Here is a 22,133-nt window from a genome sequence, read left to right as displayed (position 1 = left end):
AATGCCTCCCGAAAATTGGCTCCTGAACTGGAGACAGGAGGCAAAGTCTGGTTTGTGTCTCGTGTCTTTAGGACTCCTAGCCGTTTTAGATTGACAGCCCGCCGGCGGATTTAGCTTTACGTCACTAGACCAGCCCACTAAAGCCGCATCAGGCCCCGCCCCTGCCTCCTCCTAGCCCCCATCTCCCCCTCAGGTGCTGCCTCTGCTGGTGTTGCGGCTGCTTGTCATGTGATGGCCCTCCCCTTCCCCGCCCAGCAGCTCCTCTTCCAACCAATCTGGGGCGCTGAGCCACTGCGCGGGTCCCTCCCAGGTGCGGCGCGAGATTGCGGTGCGCGTGACAGCCCCAGGTGCGGCCTCGCGCGCTGGGCATAGAGTGTGAGGAGACCGGAAACGGCGGCTGGGCACCGGGGATTTACCGGAAATACCGGCGACACCGGATTACCCTGTCTGGAATAGAGGATTAGGAGTGTGCGTCGTACCTGGAAGGAGGAAGCAGCGCGGAGAGCAGACGCAGGCTGCGGGTCCTGCGCATACTCGCTATATTCTCTCAGTACCCCCCGAGGAGGCCGGGGCATTACTTTGCACAAACAACATACACTGTGGGGGCAGGAAGACGGGGTCCACAGAGAGGGGCAGCGCAAAGAACCCCCCAATGCTGCCTGTCACCCCATGGACAGGCCCTTGTGGATGTGAGTACGCGCCCGGCCTGCCGCCTGCGACAGGGGTGTCAGGTTGTATAGCTGGAGTGGCTGCGGGGATGCATAGCGCCTGGTTGTGTGGCTGGGTTGGCTGTTGTGTTCATGGAACATTGTGTGTTGTCAGGTTGTGTGGCGCCTCATTGAGTGGCAGGTTGTGTGGTTGTGGTGATGTACGGTGTCTGGTTGTGTGGCTGGGTTGGCTGTTGTGTTCATGGAACATTGTGTGTTGTCAGGTTGTGGTGATGTACAGCGTCTGGTTGTGTGGCTGGGTTGGTTGTTGTGTTCATGGAACATTGTGTGTTGTCAGGTTGTGGTGATGTACAGCGTCTGGTTGTGTGGCTGGGTTGGTTGTTGTGTTCATGGAACATTGTGTGTTGTCAGGTTGTGTGGCTGCGGGGATGTGTAGCGCCTGGTTGTGTAGCTGGGCTGGCTGTTGTGTTCATGGAGTATCGTGTGTTGTCAGGTTGTGTAGTAGTTTAGCTGGGTTGGCGGTGGTACCAGGTAGATTGGATGAGATAACACTGCTGTGCGGAGTCAGGTTGTGTTACTAGAGGGATCAGTGGTGTCAGGTAGTATAGCTGGAGTAAGTGTTTTGTGTGGTGTCAGGTTGTATAGATGGGCTGGCGGTGTTGGTTGTTGTGTGTGTGGCCAGGGCTGTGTGTGTGGTGTGTAGCAAGGGTTGTGTAGCCGGGGCTGTGTGGGTTTTTGGCATGCTCCGGGGTTGTGTGTATGTGACTCCCTGTTGTAGATTGTGTGTTGTGCGTTGGTTCCCCGCAGCCTGTGTGTGTGTGTTGCCGGGGCTGTGTGGGTGTCTGGCATGCTCCGGGGTTGTGTGTATGTGAGTCCCCGTGGTAGATTGTGTGCGCAGGCTGTGTGTGTGTGTGTAGCCGGGGCTGTGTGGGTGTTTGGCATGCTCCGGGGTTGTGTGTATGTGAGTCCCCGTGGTAGATTGTGTGTGTTGTGCGTTGGTTCCCCGCAGGCTGTGGGTGTGTCGGAGACAAGCTGTGACAGTGTGTGGGTGACGGCTTCGGCTCCTGTGATTGTGTTATTTGTGTGGGTTGTGTGACTCGCTGCGGTTTGTGTGTATGTGCCGTGTCCGGTGCCCGCTGCAGCCGTTGCGTGTGCGTGTGTGTCTGCAGCGTGTGTCGCTGTCACGGTTCGCAGCGTGAATGCAGTAATCCGTGTGTCTCTCCAGCTTGTGTGTAGAGCGCCGGCCGCCTGTGACAGTCCATGTGACCCTCTGACCCGTGTGTGTTGGTACCGCGCGGACCTGCCGTCACCCCTCCCACCGCACGCACCGGAAACATGGCCGCCGACCCCCCAGCCCGGAGCCTGGACGACATCGACCTGTCTGCGCTACGGGTGAGCGTGTAACGTGTATATGATGTAATGCACGCCGTTGTTTAATGATGTCGTAATGCAGCGAAGGCCTCCGTGATGTCACACGCTGAGTGCTTTAAAAGAGCTGACATTCTGTATGTCTGCGTATAACTACATGCGTGTTTCTGGTATTGGTATGTACCACCTCTGCTCGCAGGCTGTTCCGCTTATCCACCTGCTGTCAGTAAAGTAAAACCCCATTTGGGGGGAGGGGCTTGTCTCTTGGGGGAGGGGGGGTAAAGTTGTACCCATCCTTATTTACCGGTCGCTTGCTGGTGACCTTTATCATGATGTCATTATTCCAGAGGCTCCTAGGGGCCGTTACGGATTGGGTTTAGGACCCGGGGCCCCTGGGGTTAAAGTGCCTCCAGTGGTCTCTCTTGGTCCAAATGAAGCCCCTCTTAGTAATGTGGGGGGCACTATGAAGCCCCCGTTCCGTGTCTCTCCCTGATAGCTGGTCCTGCGCCCATCGCTGACGTGTCCTGCAGCCTGGGGCCACAGAGGGGCCACTTTCATATAAAACGGCACAAAAGAGGAGCTTTACCCGGCTCCTGGGGTCAGTCAAGTCCAGTCGCTTAGGTGGGACCCCAATACCCATTATGGGGCTTTCATATCGATTGCCCCCGACCATGGGGCAGCCGCCGGGGTATTAGGAACCGTTTCCCAGCAGCGGTGTTCGGTCACCCACCGGTGGTACCCGCTGTGCAATGTTTGCGCGTCCCGAGGAAGGGAGTGATGGGAGTTGGATGATTTTGTCTCCTCAGGCTGGGGCATTAGAAATGGGGAAGTGATGGACTACAATTCCCAGCATGCTTCACCTCGGTCACCGGCCCAGCGCTGCCCACGGGTAACGATTGTGGCCCCAGTTGGTTAAATACTTGTATAGATCCTAAGCATGCCGCACTGGGACTGTTCCACAGAGCTGACAATCTAAGCCATGGCAGCGTGAATGCTTACCCCGGCGGGGGGGTGGTGAGTGTGAGTGCCGGAAGCGGAGTGGAATTTCCTTTCCTCCCAGCAGGGGAAGTCAGAACGCAAAACAAAAGCCTCTTAGGTCTCCGTCATTTAGCGGAGTCTGCCCGCTTCTGCCCTGCACCCCCTCCCTCAGCCGCTTAATGGAACAGCCCGTATTCCCGGCAGGGGGCGAGTCTGCAGAACCCCTGGTTGGCAGCTTTATGGTGCTGCTCAGGGGTGGGGGGGTTAATGGAGCGGCCTGATGCCCCTCATATCAGATTGTGGCCGGGTGCAGAGAGTGGGGAGGGTTAAACTCCGTGCCTGCCAGGGGACTACAACTCCCATGATGCCCAGCTAGCAGGGGGATGGGAGAGACAATTAAATACATAAAGGGGGTTTAATAAAGTAAAGGAGGGAAGTTTATTGCAAAAAGTTACAGCTAGAGACCGGAATCTAACGCTAGGGGGTCAGATGGAATGGAAGGAAGTTTTACTTTACTGAGAGGGGGGTAGATAAGTGGAACAGACTCCCAGCAGAAGTGGTAGAGGCCAATACAGTAAGGGAATTAAGGGAGCCTCCACAGATTTCCGCAAGGAGGCCCGAGGCCTTATTGTCTACGTCGGAAAAGGGCCTCATGTGGCCTCCTCGGCAGGCTTTACCTCTCCCCCCGAGTAACCCGTGAGATCCGCCGCCGTGTTCTTTACGCTGAAGGGTTGATCACAGAGACTTTTATAAGATGCTTTTTTAATTTTTTGTTTCTATGGCAACAGGCAGGCTGTGCCTGCTTTTGTGTCACATGACGAGTGTTCCCGACACAAACAGTTAAATAAAAATAAAAGAAAGGTAAACGAGGCGACGTGATTTGTTGGTCTGCAGGATCTCCGTGAGAATAGCATGAAGTGAGAGAGACGTGGATCCATGCTCTCCCCGTTCTCACCTCTCTCTCTCTCTCTCTCTCTCTCTCTCTCTCTCTCTCTCTCTCTCTCTCTCTCTCTCTCTTTCCCCCCTTTCTCTCTCTCCTTCCCCCCTTTCTCTCTCTCCTTCCCCCCCCTTTCTCTCTCGCTACTCTCCTCCCCCCCTTTCTCTCGCTACTCTCCTCCCCCCCTTTCTCTCTCTACTCTCCTCCCCCCCTTTCTCTCGCTACTCTCCTCCCCCCTTTCTCTCTCTCGCTCTTCTCCTCCCCCTTTCTCTCTCGCTCCCCTTTCTCTCTCTCGCTCCTCTCCTCCCCTTTCTCTCGCTCCTCTCCTCCCCCTTGCTCCTCTCCTCCCCCTTTCTCTCTCTCGCTCCTCTCCTCCCCTTTCTCTCTCTCGCGCCTCTCCTCCCCCTTTCTCTCGCGCCTCTCCTCCCCCTTTCTCTCGCGCCTCTCCTCCCCCTTTCTCTCTCTCTCGCTCCTCTCCTCCCCCCTTTCTCTCTCTCTCGCTCCTCTCCTCCCCCCTTTCTCTCTCTCGCTCCTCTCCTCCCCCCCTTTCTCTCGCTCCTTTCCTCCCCCCTTTCTCTCGCTCCTTTCCTCCCCCCTTTCTCTCTCTCGCTCCTCTCCCCCCCTTTCTCTCTCTCGCTCCTCTCCCCCCCTTTCTCTCTCTCGCTCCTCTCCCCCCCTTTCTCTCTCTCGCTCCTCTCCCCCCCCTTTCTCTCTCTCGCTCCTCTCCCCCCCCTTTCTCTCTCTCGCTCCTCTCCCCCCCCTTTCTCTCTCTCGCTCCTCTCCCCCCCTTTCTCTCTCTCGCTCCTCTCCCCCCTTTTCTCTCTCTCGCTCCTCTCCCCCCCTTTCTCTCTCTCGCTCCTCTCCCCCCTTTCTCTCTCGCTCCTCTCCTCCCCTTTCTCTCTCTCTCTCGCTCCTCCCCCCCCTTTCTCTCTCTCTCTCTCGCTCCTCTCCTCCCCCCTCTCCTCCCCCCTCCCTTTCTCTCTCTCGCTCCTCTCCTCCCCCCCTTCTCTCTCTCGCTCCTCTCCTCCCCCTTTCTCTCTCTCGCTCCTCTCCCCCCCTTTCTCTCTCTCGCTCCTCTCCCTCCCTTTCTCTCTCTCGCTCCTCTCCTCCCCCCTCCCTTTCTCTCTCTCGCTCCTCTCCTCCCCCCTCCCTTTCTCTCTCTCGCTCCTCTCCTCCCCCCCTTTCTCTCTCTCGCTCCTCTCCTCCCCCCTTTCTCTCTCTCGCTCCTCAGTCGTTGGTCTTGTGTTAGATTCAGGAGCCGTATGCCTGTCCCCTGCATTCCCTCACTGCATTAGCCTCTACTAACCTCGCTGGTAGGCCGCTCCATTTATCTACCACTCTGTCTAACAAAAAAACCCAGGTGCAGGAAGGTTAGGGAACTTAATGCCTAGCTCAAGGCTTCTGCTGGGAGGCTGTTTCACGTATCCACCCCCTTTCAGTAAAGTAAAAAGTCCGGCCGGAGCGTGGCGGTTGCCTCACGCGGTCTCCCAATATGTACAGTAAGCTTCTGGGACCTGCTTCCCTGATTAATAATCGCAGGGAATTCTGTCCAGCCGGCGCCTCAACAGTCTCCCGTCACCGAGATTTCTCTAATTATCAGCATCGAGCGGATCCGGCCCCCGCAGATGGATTTAAATACATAAAGGAGTTTAATAAAGTACACTAGAGTCAGTGACTGAGATAGAATGGAAGGGGGTTTTCTGAGAGAGTAGTAGTGGAACAGCCTCCCAGCTGAAGTGGTAGAGGGTAATACAGTGAGGGGATTTAAACATGCGTGGGGTCTGTCGGCACGTGGGCTGTTAAATGGTGATGATGGCCGAGCAGTCGTCTGTTTTGGAAGCCCCCCTCCTTCGCTGTGTGTTCCCGGTGAGGGGGCCGTGTAAAGTGGCGCGGGGGGCCGGGGCTCGTCTGGCTCGCCGGTGATAAGGGACAGGAAGCCGCAGCTGTCAGCGTCATTGTGTCGGCCTGGAACTCCAGCGAGCGACCCGGCGCTGTGTATGGTAATACCCCACCTGCACCCCCCCCTCCTGCCGGCGCTGTCTATGGTAATACCCCACCTGCACCCCCCTACAGTAATAACCACCCCCCTCCTGCCGGCGCTGTGTATGGTAATACCCCACCTGCACCCCCCTACAGTAATAACCACCCCCCTCCTGCCGGCGCTGTCTATGGTAATACCCCACCTGCACCCCCCTACAGTAATAAGCACCCCCCTCCTGCCGGCGCTGTCTATGGTAATACCCCACCTGCACCCCCCTACAGTAATAAGCACCCCCCTCCTGCCGGCGCTGTCTATGGTAATACCCCAACTGCCCCCCCCATAGTAATAACCACCCCTCTCCCGGCCGTTGGCTTTGACAAATAGCTGGTCATGTGATATTTTGGGTGACTGTCTCGGCTCAAACACCACACTGAGCTGATGCTTTATGGCGATGCTAATGAAGTCCGATCCTCCATAGACTTTCCTTAGCCGGAGACTTTTAGTGGGTGATGAAGACCGAGCCGTTCTGTTTCCCGTGGCAGCTTGCTGAGCAGAACACATGGCTGATATGCAGCTTTCTGCACACACAGGGAGGTTAGCGGGAAGCGGGCGATGTGTGTGAGGGGCTTCCGCCGAAATGGGGGCCACGTTTAAAGGAAAGTGTTTCAGGATCTCCTCAGAGGAGAGCGGGTTTCCGGGGGGGGGGAGTCAGAGGTCGTCCGGCCGTCACCTTCTCACCCCTTCTCACCCCTCGGTCTGCTTCTCGCGTGTGACGGGAGACGGATCCGGTTACTCCGCTCCATTCAGGGGCAGAACAATGGGGGGGTGTCCGGGGGGCCGTAATGAGTATACACAGAACAATGGGGGGTGTCCGGGGGGCCGTAATGAGTATACACAGAACAGTGGCGGGTATCGGCGGGGGGGGGGCGTAATGAGTATACACAGAACAATGGGGGGTATCGGGGGGGGTAATGAGTATACACAGAACAATGGGGGGTATCGGGGGGGTAATGAGTATACACAGAACAATGGAGGGTATCGGGGGGGGGGTAATGAGTATACACAGAACAATGGGGGGTGTCCGGGGGGCCGTAATGAGTATACACAGAACAATGGAGGGTATCGGGGGGGGGGTAATGAGTATACACAGAACAATGGGGGGTATCGGGGGGGGTAATGAGTATACACAGAACAATGGGGGGTATCGGGGGGGGTAATGAGTATACACAGAACAATGGGGGGTATCGGGGGGGGGTAATGAGTATACACAGAACAATGGAGGGTATCGGGGGGGGTAATGAGTATACACAGAACAATGGAGGGTATCGGGGGGGGTAATGAGTATACACAGAACAATGGAGGGTATCGGGGGGGGTAATGAGTATACATGAGATCAAATTCACCCCAAAGAGAAGGAACATGAAACTGTTTAGCGGTTATGAATAAAGCAGGATTCTGGTGTGCAGTGGTGCAGTCGCCATGGCAACCGATGGAACGTCACAACGTCTTTGTGGTTGCCTATTGACACGGTCCGTGGCCACGCACCGCCTGCTGGCCGCTGATAACTGGGAGCATCCGGCCGGCGCTTCCCCTAATGCCCCGGCCCCCGGACGTACTCTGCCCCGATGTGTATATATCGCCGTCATACTCCGCGGTGCGGTACAACGAAGAGTCGGGACGGCGCTGGGCTCCGAGACCACCGTGGTGTGTAACATGCCATCGGAGAGACAGCAGCCCGGGGAGGGCGATATATATTTATATATGATACCGCATGCATTGCATTCTGGGAGCTGTGACTCTCCCGCTCCTATCTTTGCCCATCTGTACCCAGGCAAGCCTCAGCGGGCTCCTTATTGCCAGAGATAGCAGAGGAGGGGCTTAGCTTGACGTGGACCCCCTAAAGCATCATTTTATGTCCCAAACCGTGATGACTCGGCGTGGCCTCGATAACGCTATCAGAAAAGAGCCTCGAGTGGATGTGACCCAGAACACGCTGATTAAGGCGGCTGGGAAAGTAGATCGCGCGCCGACCCCGTTATCACTCGAGAGACGCCTTCCGAGCCAATAGATAGAAGCGTCTGCTGGGAGCCGGCGGCGGGGCCCCTGATGGCGGCATCCACTACTAACGCTTCAGGGCGTTGCCGTGACGATGAGCCTTACAGGATCTTCAATGAATGCATAGAACCCATTCTGCCCGTTTTTTTTTTAGCGTTCCTGGGTATCGTCTTACCCCCGGGATGCCCATCCCCCGCATGCTCAACCTTAACCACACCTGCCAGGAGGCTGTTCCACTTATCTACCACCCTCTCAGTAAAGTAGCGCTTCCTTCCATTCCACCGCACCTTCTGATCTTCTGCTCCCAGCATTCACCCTCCTTGTGAAATACCCTTAAGCCGCGTACCGTGTTTAACCCCTTAATGCCCCGTTCTGTGCGCTAGGATTGTAGCTGCTCTCTTCTCGGGACGCCTCCTGCAGCTCGAGGAGTTATGGTTCTCCTTTATTGGAAACCTAATAAACGGGCTTCACCGAGGAGGTAGTAGATGGGAGGAACAGCCTCCCAGCAGGAGTGGTAGAGGGAATTTAATCCTGGGACGGGCAAATGGCTGATAGACGAGATAAACGACTGATTAATGTCTGATAAGCGGGCAGACTAGACAGGCGGGGGGGTTCTGTGTTGCTCGGTCCGCAGGGCCGGTCCCCGGGGGCCGGTGTGGGTTGCCGGCTCCTGTCTCAGCTGCGTAAATACCGACCCCGCGTTCAATAAACACGGCACGCCTTCCCGAGGCTGTTTATCGAGGGATCGGCCCGGCTTCCCGCACCCACCCCGGGGAGAAAAGGGCTCCCGCTTCCCTTGTCTTACGCCCTCTGCTGGGAGTCCGCTCGGATGTTTCTGGGTCGGTAGCTCTCCCCACCCCAACGACCCAGGACGGTGATTTAACGCTCGGAGAGGAGATGTCGCTTTGCACACGGCCCCTTCATTCCCGCTTCGTTTTCATCTATATTTATATTTGTATTTTATTCTGTTCTCGTCCTTTATTTTATTTTACTCTTTGTTGTTTTGTTGTTGTTTTGTGTTTGTTGTTTGCGTGGGGGGGGGGCAGCTGTCCGCGTGTCACAAGAAATGTCGGTGAGATCCTGCTTTCCGTTTCTTTTCCAAACTAGTATTAAATATCTCACTCGGGGGGGGGGGGGGCATTTGCTGGATCGAGCGATTATAGCGCATTCATATTCCCCAGCGCTGTACAACCCTGTGCTATCTGGATAAATCAGTCGGGCGTTCCGGATTCTATCGGGGTATTAAGCGCACGTCGTGTTCATGCCCGGTGGACTAAAGCACTTGCATACCCTGGAAGCTGCAGCCCTGCTGCTGCTGATGATGAAGATGCCCTCCTCTGTGGTCTGACACTCCTAGCCACAGATTGGCTGATTGAAGCAGCCAATCCGTGCCGAGGAAGCTCTCCCTTTGAAATCGGTGGGACGTTCCCATTGGGGGCGAGTGCATACTGGGGGAGGGGCAGGGAATGGGGCGAGTGCATGCGGGGGGGCAGGGAACGGGGCGAGTGCACACAGGGGCATTCTGCAGCCCCCCCCCATGAATTTGCCAAAGGAATGCCCTGGATATGGTGGTGGGGTCCCTTTAAGGGGTCACAGACAGATGCATTATGGGTAGGCGGGCTGAATGTTCATTCGACTTCATTGATCCAAATAAAACACTGTGGATATAAAGCTCCCGGCGGGGGCTCGTGGGTAATTTAACCCCTTCTCATCATGTCGGCCGTGCGGTGTGTCCCCATATAATAAGTGGTTACCAGGGTGTGGCGTTGACCCCGGCAGCTGTATTACAGATAATGCCCGGGCGAGGGGCGAGCGGGGCAGGAGCCGGAAGCCCTTGGGTTATTTTATGGTGCTTTCTTGCTGCAGTGCATTGTGGGATATCTGCCAACCGCTCCAGATCTCCCCACCGGGCGCCCCCTCTCCCCCCGGGGGTGGCGGGGGGTTGCCGGTGGGCGAGGCGCCGGGGGTTGCCGGTGGGCGAGGCGCCGGGGGTTGCCGGTGGGCGAGGCGCCGGGGGTTGCCGGTGGGCGAGGTGCTGGGGGTTGCCGGTGGGCGAGGTGCCGGGGGTTGTCTGGTGGGCGAGGCGCGGGGGGTTGCCGGTGGGCGAGGTGCTGGGGGTTGTCTGGTGGGCGAGGTGCGGGGGGTTGCCGGTGGGCGAGGCGCCGGGGGTTGCCGGTGGGCGAGGTGGGGGGAGTTTCCGGTGGGCGAGGTGCCGGGGGTTGTCTGGTGGGCGAGGCGCGGGGGGTTGTCTGGTGGGCGAGGCGCGGGGGGTTGCCGGTGGGCGAGGTGCCGGGGGTTGCCTGTGGGCGAGGCGCGGGGGGTTGCCTGTGGGCGAGGCGCCGGGGGTTGTCTGGTGGGCGAGGTGCGGGGGTTGCCGGTGGGCGAGGCGCCGGGGGTTGCCGGTGGGCGAGGTGGGGGGAGTTTCCGGTGGGCGAGGCGCCGGGGGTTGTCTGGTGAAGCTACGTCTCTTCTGCGCCTTGAGTTTAAAGGGAAGCTGCAGCCTTCGCTTCGTGCGGCCGTCCGCTCAGGCCCCTGTTTATCGCGTGTACAGAATGTCAGCTCTTCGGCCCAGGCCGCCGTGCGTGTAACTAATACCCGGCGTTTGATCTTTCAGGACCCGGCTGGAATATTTGAACTGGTTGAAGTGGTTGGAAATGGGACCTACGGACAAGTGTATAAGGTGAGCGTACGTGTCCCCCACACCTCCGGCCCCCGCTGGCACCGTGCCCCCTCTATACGTAGAGCACAGCAAAGCATACCGAACCCGCAGCGAGTAAGGAGGAGGAGTGGGAGAGGGAGCGGGCGAGCGAGGGGGCGGGAGAGCTGCCGACGGCCATGGCAACAGAAACCGGCAGCGAGCACAAAATCCCACACAGGAGTCTGACGGCTGAACGGTGCGAGGAGAGCTGCGGGTGCGGGATTACAAGCGTGTGTGTGTGTGTGTGTGTGTGTGTGTGTGTATATATATATATATATAAGAGAGAAGGAATGAGAATATATGCCTAGTTTTAAATCCTCTCACTGTATTACCCTCTACCACTTCTGCTGGGAGGCTGTTCCACTTATCCACCACTAAACTTCCTTGCATTACGGTGAGAACGCCAAATCCTAGCCGGTAGACCCCCAGGTCCTGCGCGCTGTGCCCCTCGGCGGCATTCATTAAGGGGTATTTTGGTTGATAGAAGCAGCCAATCACTAGCAGCGATGCGCTGAGCCCCCCCGCTTCCATTTAAGATATAAGGTGGCGCTTATACGCATTCCACTCTTGTTGCTATGGCGATAGCATCCCTCTTTAAAGCATTAATCGCTTTTTTTGCCCACGAGTCCCCATGGCGTTCTTGTTCTCTGTAAGACTCATCAGAGTTCTCGTTATCAAACCTGGGCCCCGACCGCCCCGACCCTGTTACATGGATTTCCTAAAATGGTTTGTGAGACCCCGCACTCTGTCATTTGTTTTACCTACAGAGAAGTCCAAAAAAATAAATAAAGGAGAAAAATATATTTTTTAAAAATGGATGATTTTCGCGGCTGCTTTTAAATATTCTTGCAGCTTTAATGCCCCATTATTATTATTATTATTTATTATTATTATTATTATTTATTATTATTATTTATGATCATAATTTATTATTTGATAATATATTTTTAATTTAAAACATAATCTCGGGAGGGGGGGGTCTTCGAGTAACTTGTAACACGTTTTCTCCCTTCAGGGTCGCCATGTCAAGACAGGCCAGCTGGCAGCTATTAAAGTCATGGACGTGACAGAGGTAAGCGATCGCCTGCCTCCTGTATAGTGGTGTATGCGCTTCTTGCTTGCGCAGCTGTCGGGTGATGGATACAGGTAAGTATGTGCTAAGCCGTATAGCGGTACGGAGCACCCATCACCCCCTCCCCCCCCCGGACCCTCTCCTCTGTATAATGAGAATGGAACAATGGTGGATAATGAGTGTGAGCTCCTGCTCTGCGCTCGCTCGCTGCCGAGCTCTGTAATCACGCAGATACACGGCAGAGTACACGGACGCCGACTCTTGAAATACTTTAACCCCCTCGAATGCCAAAAAATGAGCTAAGCAGAGCAGGAGTCTGGCTTTCACAGCAGATGAGCTTCTGCCGTGGCACCGTGGTATATACGGCTCCTAGGGGGCGGGGCTGATCAGGGAAAGGAACGGGGGTCGATCGGTGGATTGGTCACTCGTTAGTACAGCTTAATGACATTGGGGGTTGTCTGTCTCTTAAGATGTCAGCGGCCCCGGCTGTTTTGTTTTTTTTTGATATTTTTTTTCTTTCTTGGCTGGGGCGAGCTGTTCTGCGCAGGTTGGGGGCCGTTGAATAAAATGAGTAGAAGCAGTTTTTTTGGGGGGGTGTTTATATGTGAGCGTTGACGGGGTCTCTCTGTCAGGATGAAGAGGAGGAGATAAAGCAGGAGATAAACATGCTGAAGAAGTATTCCCACCATCGTAACATCGCCACCTACTACGGAGCCTTCATCAAAAAGAGCCCGCCGGGCAACGACGACCAGCTCTGGGTGAGTCAGCGGGCCACGCTCTACTGAGCTGTATGGGGATATAGTGTAGATGGTCAGCTCTGCGGGCCACGCTCTACTGAGCTCTAAGAGGATATAGTGTAGATGGTCAGCTCTGTGGACCAGGTGATACTGAGCTGTATGGGGATATAGTGTAGATGGTCAGCTCTGTGGACCAGGTGATACTGAGCTCTATGGTGGTATAGTGTAGATTGTCAGCTCTGCGGGCCACGCTCTACTGTATGGGGATATAGTGTAGATTGACAGCTCTGTGGGCCAGGTGATACTGAGCTGTATTGGGATGTTGTATAGATTGCCAGCTCTGCGATCAAGGCTCTACTGAGCTCTTAGGATATAGTGTAGATTGCCTGCTCTGTAGACCAGGCGATACTGAGCTCTATGGGGGTATAGTGTAGATTGCCAGCTCTGTAGACCAGGTGATACTGAGCTCTATGGGGGTATAGTGTAGATTGTCAGCTCTGCGGGCCACGCTCTACTGTATGGGGATATAGTGTAGATTGTCAGCTCTGTGGGCCAGGCGATACTGAGCTGTAATGGGATATAGTGTAGATTGTCAGCTCTGTAGACCAGGCGATACTGAGCTGTAATGGGATATAGTGTAGATTGCCTGCTCTGTAGACCAGGCGATACTGAGCTCTATGGGGGTATAGTGTAGATTGTCAGCTCTGTGGACCAGGCTCTACTGAGCTCTAAGGGGATATAGTGTAGATGGTCAGCTCTGTGGGCCAGGCGATACTGAGCTGGATGGGGATATAGTGTAGATTGTCAGCTCTGTGGACCAGGCGATACTGAGCTCTATGGGGGTATAGTGTAGATTGTCAGCTCTGTGGACCAGGCTCTACTGAGCTCTAAGAGGATATAGTGTAGATGGTCAGCTCTGTGGGCCAGGTGATACTGAGCTGGATGGGGATATAGTGTAGATTGTCAGCTCTGTGGGTTAGGCTGTACAGTGCTGTTGATGGGTAAGGTGTAGACTGTCAGCTCTGCAGACCGGGCTGTCCCTGGAACTCCATCGTGTCGGCGTTGCTAGAGTGGGCTGTAGATTGTAAGCTCTGCGGCCTGACGTTAACCCTTGCTCCTCTGCAGCTGGTCATGGAGTTCTGCGGGGCCGGATCGGTGACGGATCTGGTGAAAAACACCAAAGGAAACGCCCTGAAGGAGGACTGCATCGCCTATATCTGCCGCGAGATACTACGGGTCAGTCACCTGACTGCTTAAACCCCGCCCAATATCTGACGCACCACGCCGACGCTTTACCGCAATGCTGATGAAGTCCGTGCCCCATACACTTCCTTTAGTCAGAGAGTCTCTGGGACCGAGGCATTCTATTATTAACCGAGAGTTTAGCGTGTTTAGTGCATTGGATAGAACTTAGTACCTTATGCCCCGGAACGCCTTCGGGAGAAGCTGTGCCGGCGAGCGCTCTCTCTCTCTCTCGCGCTCTCGCTCTCTCTCTCTCTCTCGCGCTCTCGCTCTCTCTCTCTCTCGCGCTCTCGCTCTCTCTCTCTCGCGCGCTCTCGCTCTCTCTCTCTCGCGCGCTCTCGCTCTCTCTTGCTCTCTTTCTCTCTCTCTCTTGCTCTCTCTCTCTCTCTTGCTCTCTCTCTCTCTTGCTCTCTTTCTCTCTCTCTCTCGCGCTCTCTCTCTCTCGCGCTCTCTCTCTCTCGCGCTCTCTCTCTCTCGTGCTCTCTCTCTCTCGCGCTCTCGCTCTCTCTCTCTCTCGCGCTCTCGCTCTCTCTCTCTCTCGCGCTCTCGCTCTCTCTCTCTCTCGCGCTCTCGCTCTCTCTCTCGCTCTCTCTCTCTCGCGCTCTCGCTCTCTCTCTCTCGCGCTCTCGCTCTCTCTCTCTCTCGCGCTCTCGCTCTCTCTCGCGCGCTCTCGCTCTCTCTCTCTTGCTCTCTTTCTCTCTCTCTCTTGCTCTCTTTCTCTCTCTCTTGCTCTCTCTCTCTCTCGCGCTCTCGCTCTCGCTCTCTCTCTCTCGCTCGCTCGCTCTCTCTCGCTCTCTCTCTTTCTCTCGCTCTCTCTCTCACGCTCTCGCCGGCCGTGACAGGCTGTATCGCGGATCTCGCTCCAGACTCTCGTTCAGTAGGCTAATCCTTCCGGCCGAGCCATTGTCTTCCCCAGACTCCCTTAATCCGCGGCCCCCGGGGGCAGAGAGGGGCGCAGGAGCGGCAGCGTTCCAAGTAGAGCGTTACGACGTGGGCTTCAGGCTTAGGGGAATGAGCTGACCTCATGAGCTGACACTCTAATTGCTGATCTTGCAGGGCTTGGCTCATCTCCACAATCACAAAGTGATCCACAGAGATATCAAAGGGCAGAACGTCCTGCTCACCGAGAACGCCGAGGTCAAACTGGGTGAGTCACGCCCCGGGGTCACCACGCGGGACTGTCTCTTTAACCCCCCGCACCTGCACGGGGCTGTCTCTTTATCCCCCCCGCACCTGCACGGGGCTGTCTCTTTAACCCCCCCGCACCCGCACGGGGCTGTCTCTTTAACCGCACCCGCACGGGGCTGTCTCTTTAACCCCCCCCGCACCCCCACGGGGCTGTCTCTTTAACCCCGTCACACACGGGGCTGTCTCTTTATCCCCCCCGCACCTGCACGGGGCTGTCTCTTTATCCCCCCCGCACCTGCACGGGGCTGTCTCTTTAACCCCCCCGCACCCGCACGGGGCTGTCTCTTTAACCGCACCCGCACGGGGCTGTCTCTTTAACCCCCCCCGCACCCCCACGGGGCTGTCTCTTTAACCCCGTCACACACGGGGCTGTCTCTTTAACCCCCCCTGCACCCCCACGGGGCTGTCTCTTTAACCCCCCCTGCACCCCCACGGGGCTGTCTCTTTAACCCCCCCCTGCACCCCCACTGGGCTGTCTCTTTAACCCCCCCCTGCACCCCCACGGGGCTGTCTCTTTAACCCCCCCCCTGCACCCCCACGGGGCTGTCTCTTTAACCCCCCCCTGCACCCCCACGGGGCTGTCTCTTTAACCCCCTCTCGCCTGCACGGGACTGTCTCTTTAACCCCCTCTCGCCTGCACGGGGCTGTCTCTTTAACCCCCTCGCACCCACACGGGGCTGTCTCTTTAACCCCCTCCTACGTGTCTCTCACTGGATTGTAAACGTTCTCTCTCGGTCAGTGGATTTTGGGGTGAGCGCCCAGCTGGACCGCACGGTGGGGAGGAGGAACACGTTCATCGGCACCCCCTACTGGATGGCTCCGGAAGTAATCGCGTGTGACGAGAATCCCGATGCCACGTATGACTACAGGGTACGAGACCGCCAACGTAACCCAGATACCTGATGCTGGGGGGGGGTCACAGCACCCCCCCCCCAAACACAGCACCTGTCACCCCTGCAGACGTCTGCCCCCTCTTGTTGCCCCGTGAGGGGAGGAATAAACCCCTAACTCGCTGCTTTTCTCCGCAGAGTGATATCTGGTCCCTGGGAATCACAGCCATTGAGATGGCCGAAGGAGCCCCCCGTAAGTATGCGCCGTGTCCCTGCGTGTACCCGGTCACGTATGCCGCGAGTGTGCTGTGTGCACGCGGTCTCGGAGATAACCGGGCGCTCTCTCTCCGGCAGCTCTCTGCGACATGCACCCGATGCGAGCGCTCTTCCTCATCCCCAGGAACCCGCCGCCAAAGCTGAAATCCAAGAAGTGGTACGTAGATATACTGCGGGGCTGTCCTATAAAGCCGGCCGACCGCGTGATGATTTCCCAAATAATATCTCACTCGCGGTGTAACTTTATTTATATTTTTCCTAAATATCCTAAATATGAACCCCGAGCTGCAGGCAGGTTGTGTTTATTCCCTGTATTTACGTCCCTTGTTAAAAAAATCTTTTGCGGATCGACTCCAAGATCCTGTCCTCTGTCCTGTATCTTTATTTTTTTTATTTATTTATTTTTTCCTTTAATATTTTTTTACCTCCCTTCTTAATAAGTTTTTTTTGTTTAAAAGTTATCGGGTCACCGTATCATAAGGCAGGCATGAAGCATTTTTATTATTATTAATTATATGTTTGATGTTAAAATTTGTCTTTTTTTAGTTTATTTTGTCTGCATTTTTTTTTCCCTTTAATATATATATCTATATATACCCTTACCCCCCAGAAACCCGCAGCGGGCCAGCAAAGAATATTATATTATATCTGAATATAGGGTCATACTTCCAGAGATTTCATTGTCATGTGACACAAACCTAGCCAGTGATAGGCTGTTGCCAACGCAGCTGGACGTTGTAGAGGGTGAAAGTAATATGTTGCGTTAAGTGGAACTGCACCTTTAGAGGCTGAAAATGTTGTTCAGAGCGGCCATCGCTCCTTGGATACACCCTGGGGTATTTTTTCTGCCTTGGGCAGACATTAACCACCTTGGCAGGGTAGCAGTGCATGGTGTCAAATACTCCAGAGTGTTTACCCTAACCCTGCGCTCCTCTGTCGTCTCCCGTCCAGGTCCAAGAAGTTCATCGACTTCATAGAAACGTGTCTGATCAAGAACTACGTGAACCGGCCGCCGACCGAGCAGCTCCTCAAATACCCCTTCATCAGAGACCAGCCCACCGAGCGGCAGGTCAGGATCCAGCTCAAAGATCACATAGACAGATCCCGGAAGAAGCGCGGAGAGAAAGGTGCGTGCATGCGCTGGGGAGGGGAAACACTACACCGTGCAGACAGCGGGCGCCTCCCCTCACACACAACTACACCGTGACATGTAACAGCCTCCCCTCACACACTACTACACCGTGACATGTAACAGCCTCCCCCTCACACACTACTACACCGTGACATGTAACAGCCTCCCCTCACACACTACTACACCGTGACATGTAACAGCCTCCCCTCACACACTACTACACCGTGACATGTAACAGCCTCCCCTCACACACTACTACACCGTGACATGTAACAGCCTCCCCTCACACACTACTACACAGTGACATGTAACAGCCTCCCCTCACACACTACTACACCGTGACGTGTAACAGCCTCCCCTCACACACTACTACACCGTGACGTGTAACAGCCTCCCCTCACACACTACTACACCGTGACGTGTAACAGCCTCCCCTCACACACTACTACACCGTGACATGTAACAGCCTCCCCTCACACACTACTACACCGTGACATGTATACACAGCGCAGATACAGCGCAGACAGCGGCAGTGCCAGCCTCCCCCCCCTCACACACTACTACACCGTGACATGTATACACAGCACAGATACAGCGCAGACAGCGGCAGCCTCCCCCTCACACACTACTACACCGTGACATGTATACACAGCACAGATACAGCGCAGACAGCGGCAGTGCCAGCCTCCCCTCACACACTACTACACCGTGACATGTATACACAGCACAGATACAGCGCAGACAGTGCCAGCCTCCCCTCACACACTACTACACCGTGACATGTATACACAGCGCAGACAGCGGCAGTGCCAGCCTCCCCTCACACACTACTACACCGTGACATGTAACAGCCTCCCCCTCACACACTACTACACCGTGACATGTATACACAGCACAGGTACAGCGCAGACAGCGGCAGCCTCCCCCTCACACACTACTACACCGTGACATGTATACACAGCACAGATACAGGGCAGACAGCGGCAGCCTCCCCTCACACACTACTACACCGTGACATGTATACACAGCACAGATACAGCGCAGACAGCGGCAGTGCCAGCCTCCCCCTCACACACTACTACACCGTGACATGTATACACAGCACAGATACAGCGCAGACAGCGTCAGCCTCCCCTCACACACTACTACACCGTGACATGTATACACAGCACAGATACAGCGCAGACAGCGGCAGCCTCCCCTCACACACTACTACACCGTGACATGTATACACAGCACAGATACAGCGCAGACAGCGGCAGTGCCAGCCTCCCCTCACACACTACTACACCGTGACATGTATACACAGCACAGATACAGCGCAGACAGCGGCAGTGCCTCCCCTCTTAGCGTGTATGTCTCCATGCGACATGTCTCGGCCAGAAGCACCTGTTGTTCACACACGTGTACCACCCCTTCTGGTTGCAGCTCCAGACTGTACTATTGATCAGTTATTGACCGCGCGGTATATGTACTTGGGCCCATATTCACTAAACCGTCTGCCTCTTTCACACAGATGAGACTGAATATGAATACAGCGGCAGCGAGGATGAGGAAGAGAACCACGGAGAAGAGGGGGAGCCCAGGTATCGGTATTTTACTTGGCTGAGAGGGCGGTAGATAAGTGGAGCAGCCTCCTAGCAGAAGTGGTAGAGGCTAATACAGCGAGAGAATGGAAGCATATGGCTGCTGACTCAAGGGCCGATTGGGTCTAATCCTCCGGCATGTTCTTTGTTTCCATGTAAAGGGTTAAATAATGGCACAGCTCGGTGCCCCGTCTGCAGGGTGACACAGACAGGATTGAGAGAGAGCGCTGCTGCTTCCTCCGCTGGGTGGCGAAGCAGCTGTCCCACTCCCTTTTGTCCTCTAAACCCACCGCTTGTTTCTCCCAGCTCCATCATGAACGTCCCCGGGGAGTCGACGTTACGGCGCGAGTTCCTGCGGCTGCAGCAGGAGAATAAGAGCAACTCGGAGGCGCTGAAGCAGCAGCAGATGGGACCCCAGCAGCGCGACTCCGAGGCCCACATCAAGCAGCTGCTGCACGAGCGCCAGCGGCGCATAGAGGAGCAGAAGGAGGAGCGGCGGCGCGTGGAGGAGGTGAGCGCCTCTATTCTCGCTCCCGCGACCCCCATGCGCAGCGAGTGCTCCCGCCGGTCTCTAACGGAGCGACTTCCTGCCCCTGAACGTTAAACTGTCCGCGCAAGCTGCAATATTTACCGAGCGATTTAAACATCGGGGAGGCTGACAAAGAACAAGGGTGAGGATGGGGCCCGGGTCACCTGTAAATGCAGTGTTAACTCTTTATGCGACCCTTACTGGCATCCTATGCGTCGGCGCACGGGGACAGTTTAATGTATCGTAACAATTTTTAGTAAAAGACACAAGGAAGAATTTAGAAGGTTCCGCTCCTAAATACTGCTCCCCATTAACCCCTTCATGACAAAGCCCATGCATGTACGGGCTCACAATGGTTTAAATGGGGAAGGTCTTTGTCACGGGAGTGTACGGTCGAGCCCCTGCGCCGCCCTTGTCGGGTCCGCGGACGGCTGTGCACTTAGACGGGTAAATATTTCTATTTTCCACATGTTTTGGGCCAGAGGGTAAAAAAGTATTTTTTTTTTGTTTTTTTTTTTATGACCCGCGCAGCAGCAGCGCAGGGAGCGCGAGCAGCGGAAGCAGCAGGAGAAGGAGCAGCTGAGGCGCCGGGAGGACATCCGCCGGGAGGAAGAGAGGAGGATGGCAGAGAGGGAGCAGGTGAGTCGGCGGGGGCTTTGCATGGTGGGAGGAAATGGGCTGTGGCAGGACAGACTGACGGCCGACTGCTATGTCTGCCCGTGGGAGACGCGGCACTGGCAGGACAGACTGACGGCCGACTACTATCTGTCTGTCTGCCTGTGGGAGACGCGGCACTGGCAGGACAGACTGCCGGCTCCTAACCATGGGAGGCGCTGCACCGCAAGGACAGACTCCCGGCTCCTGTCTGTCTGTCAGGCCCTGTGCCGGCAGGACAGACGGCTCTGTGGCGTAAGGCCCGAGCGGTGACGTGTGTGGCACGTGTTGTCGGTGCTGCCGGGACCGTCTGTTTGTTGCGTGGAAACCCGTACAGCCGTGCGCTCTGTTCTGTGTAGCGTGTGACCCCTGTGGATCCGTGACCCCCACACGTGATGTTCTGTAACTTCTCTGCTTCCCGAGTCTCTCGTTTCTTGGAGTTTTTTTGTTTTTTTACTTCTTTCCTCCTTTCTCTCTGCTCTCTCTCCGCCTCTCTCCCTCTCTAGGAATATATAAGGCACAAGTTAGAGGAAGAACAGAGGCAGTTAGAGATCCTTCAGCAACAGCTTCTGCAGGAGCAGGCGCTCTTACTGGTAATTCCCGGCAGCGCATGTCACACAGCGCATCGAGCCCACCGCAGTGCCAGCCTCACTCACACACTACTACACCGTGACATGCAACAGCCTCACTCACACACTACTACACCGTGACATGCAACAGCCTCACTCACACACTACTACACTGTGACATGCAACAGCCTCACACACTACTACACTGTGACATGTAACAGCCCCTCCCCTCACACACTACTACACCGTGACATGTAACAGCCTCCCCCTCACACACTACTACACCGTGACATGTAACAGCCTCCCCCTCACACACTACTACACCGTGACATGTAACAGCCTCACTCACACACTACTACACCGTGACATGTAACAGCCTCACACACTACTACACCGTGACATGTAACAGCCTCACTCACTCACTGCTACACCGTGACATGTAACAGCCTCACTCACTTACACACTACTACACCGTGACATGTAAAAGCCTCACTCACTCACACACTACTACACCGTGACATGTAACAGCCTCCCCCTCACACACTACTACACCGTGACATGTAACAGCCTCACACACTACTACACCGTGACATGTAACAGCCTCACTCACACACTACTACACCGTGACATGTAACAGCCTCACTCACTCACTGCTACACCGTGACATGTAACAGCCTCACTCACTTACACACTACTACACCGTGACATGTAAAAGCCTCACTCACTCACACACTACTACACCGTGACATGTAACAGCCTCACTCACGCACTACTACATTACTACACTGTGACATGTAACAACCTCCCACTCACACACTACTACACCGTGACATGTAACAGCCTCCCCCTCACCCGCTACTACACCGTGACGGATAACACCCTCCCCCTCACCCACTACTACACCGTGACATGTAACAGCCTCCCCCTTACATGTCACGGGGTGGTAGTGTGTAAGGGGGAGGCTGTTACATGTCACGGTGTAGTAGTGTGTAACAGCCTCCCCTTACACACTACTACACCGTGACACAGCGCAGACAACGGCAGCCTCCCCTCACACACTACTACACCGTGACATGTATACACAGCACAGATACAGCGCAGACAGCGGCAGCCTCCCCCCCACACACTACTACACCGTGACATGTATACACAGCACAGATACAGCGCAGACAGCGGCAGTGCCAGCCTCCCCTCACACACAACTACACCGTGACATGTATACACAGCACAGGTACAGCGCAGACAGCGGCAGCCTCCCCTCACACACTACTACACCGTGACGTATACACAGCACAGATACAGCGCAGACAGCGGCAGTGCCAGCCTCCCCCTCACACACTACTACACCGTGACATGTATACACAGCACAGATACAGCACAGACAGCGGCAGCCTCCCCCTCACACACTACTACACCGTGACATGTATACACAGCACAGATACAGCGCAGACAGTGCCAGCCTCCCTTCACACACAAACTGCACCGTGACATGTATACACAGCACAGATACAGCGCAGACAGCGGCAGTGCCAGCCTCCCCCTCACACACTACTACACCGTGACATGTATACACAGCACAGATACAGCACAGACAGCGGCAGCCTCCCCTCACACACTACTACACCGTGACATG

The 22,133-nt window shown here is 55.6% G+C and overlaps 1 protein-coding gene across 1 annotated transcript in view; it reads left to right on the top strand.

Moving 5' to 3' along the window:
* The first annotated feature begins 289 nt into the window (after nt 1-289).
* The window catches only part of MINK1 (misshapen like kinase 1), a 31,009-nt gene continuing 9,165 nt past the window's right edge, over nt 290-22,133 (top strand). Inside the window, exons 1-14 of the mRNA XM_053465125.1 lie at nt 290-689; nt 1,894-2,060; nt 10,602-10,667; nt 11,701-11,757; nt 12,390-12,515; nt 13,620-13,730; nt 14,793-14,883; nt 15,664-15,794; nt 15,953-16,007; nt 16,109-16,187; nt 16,982-17,157; nt 18,679-18,748; nt 19,055-19,259; nt 19,809-19,916. Of these exons, the coding sequence (XP_053321100.1) occupies nt 2,004-2,060; nt 10,602-10,667; nt 11,701-11,757; nt 12,390-12,515; nt 13,620-13,730; nt 14,793-14,883; nt 15,664-15,794; nt 15,953-16,007; nt 16,109-16,187; nt 16,982-17,157; nt 18,679-18,748; nt 19,055-19,259; nt 19,809-19,916 (1,332 nt within the window). The 5' untranslated portion in view covers nt 290-689; nt 1,894-2,003. The remainder of the gene's footprint in view (nt 690-1,893; nt 2,061-10,601; nt 10,668-11,700; nt 11,758-12,389; nt 12,516-13,619; nt 13,731-14,792; nt 14,884-15,663; nt 15,795-15,952; nt 16,008-16,108; nt 16,188-16,981; nt 17,158-18,678; nt 18,749-19,054; nt 19,260-19,808; nt 19,917-22,133) is intronic.

This window comes from Spea bombifrons, chromosome 4 (genome assembly GCF_027358695.1).
Source record: "Spea bombifrons isolate aSpeBom1 chromosome 4, aSpeBom1.2.pri, whole genome shotgun sequence".
Taxonomy (NCBI): domain Eukaryota; kingdom Metazoa; phylum Chordata; class Amphibia; order Anura; family Pelobatidae; genus Spea; species Spea bombifrons.
The sequence above is the reverse complement of the archived record's forward strand: the minus strand, read 5'-3'. Positions and strand labels throughout refer to the sequence as shown.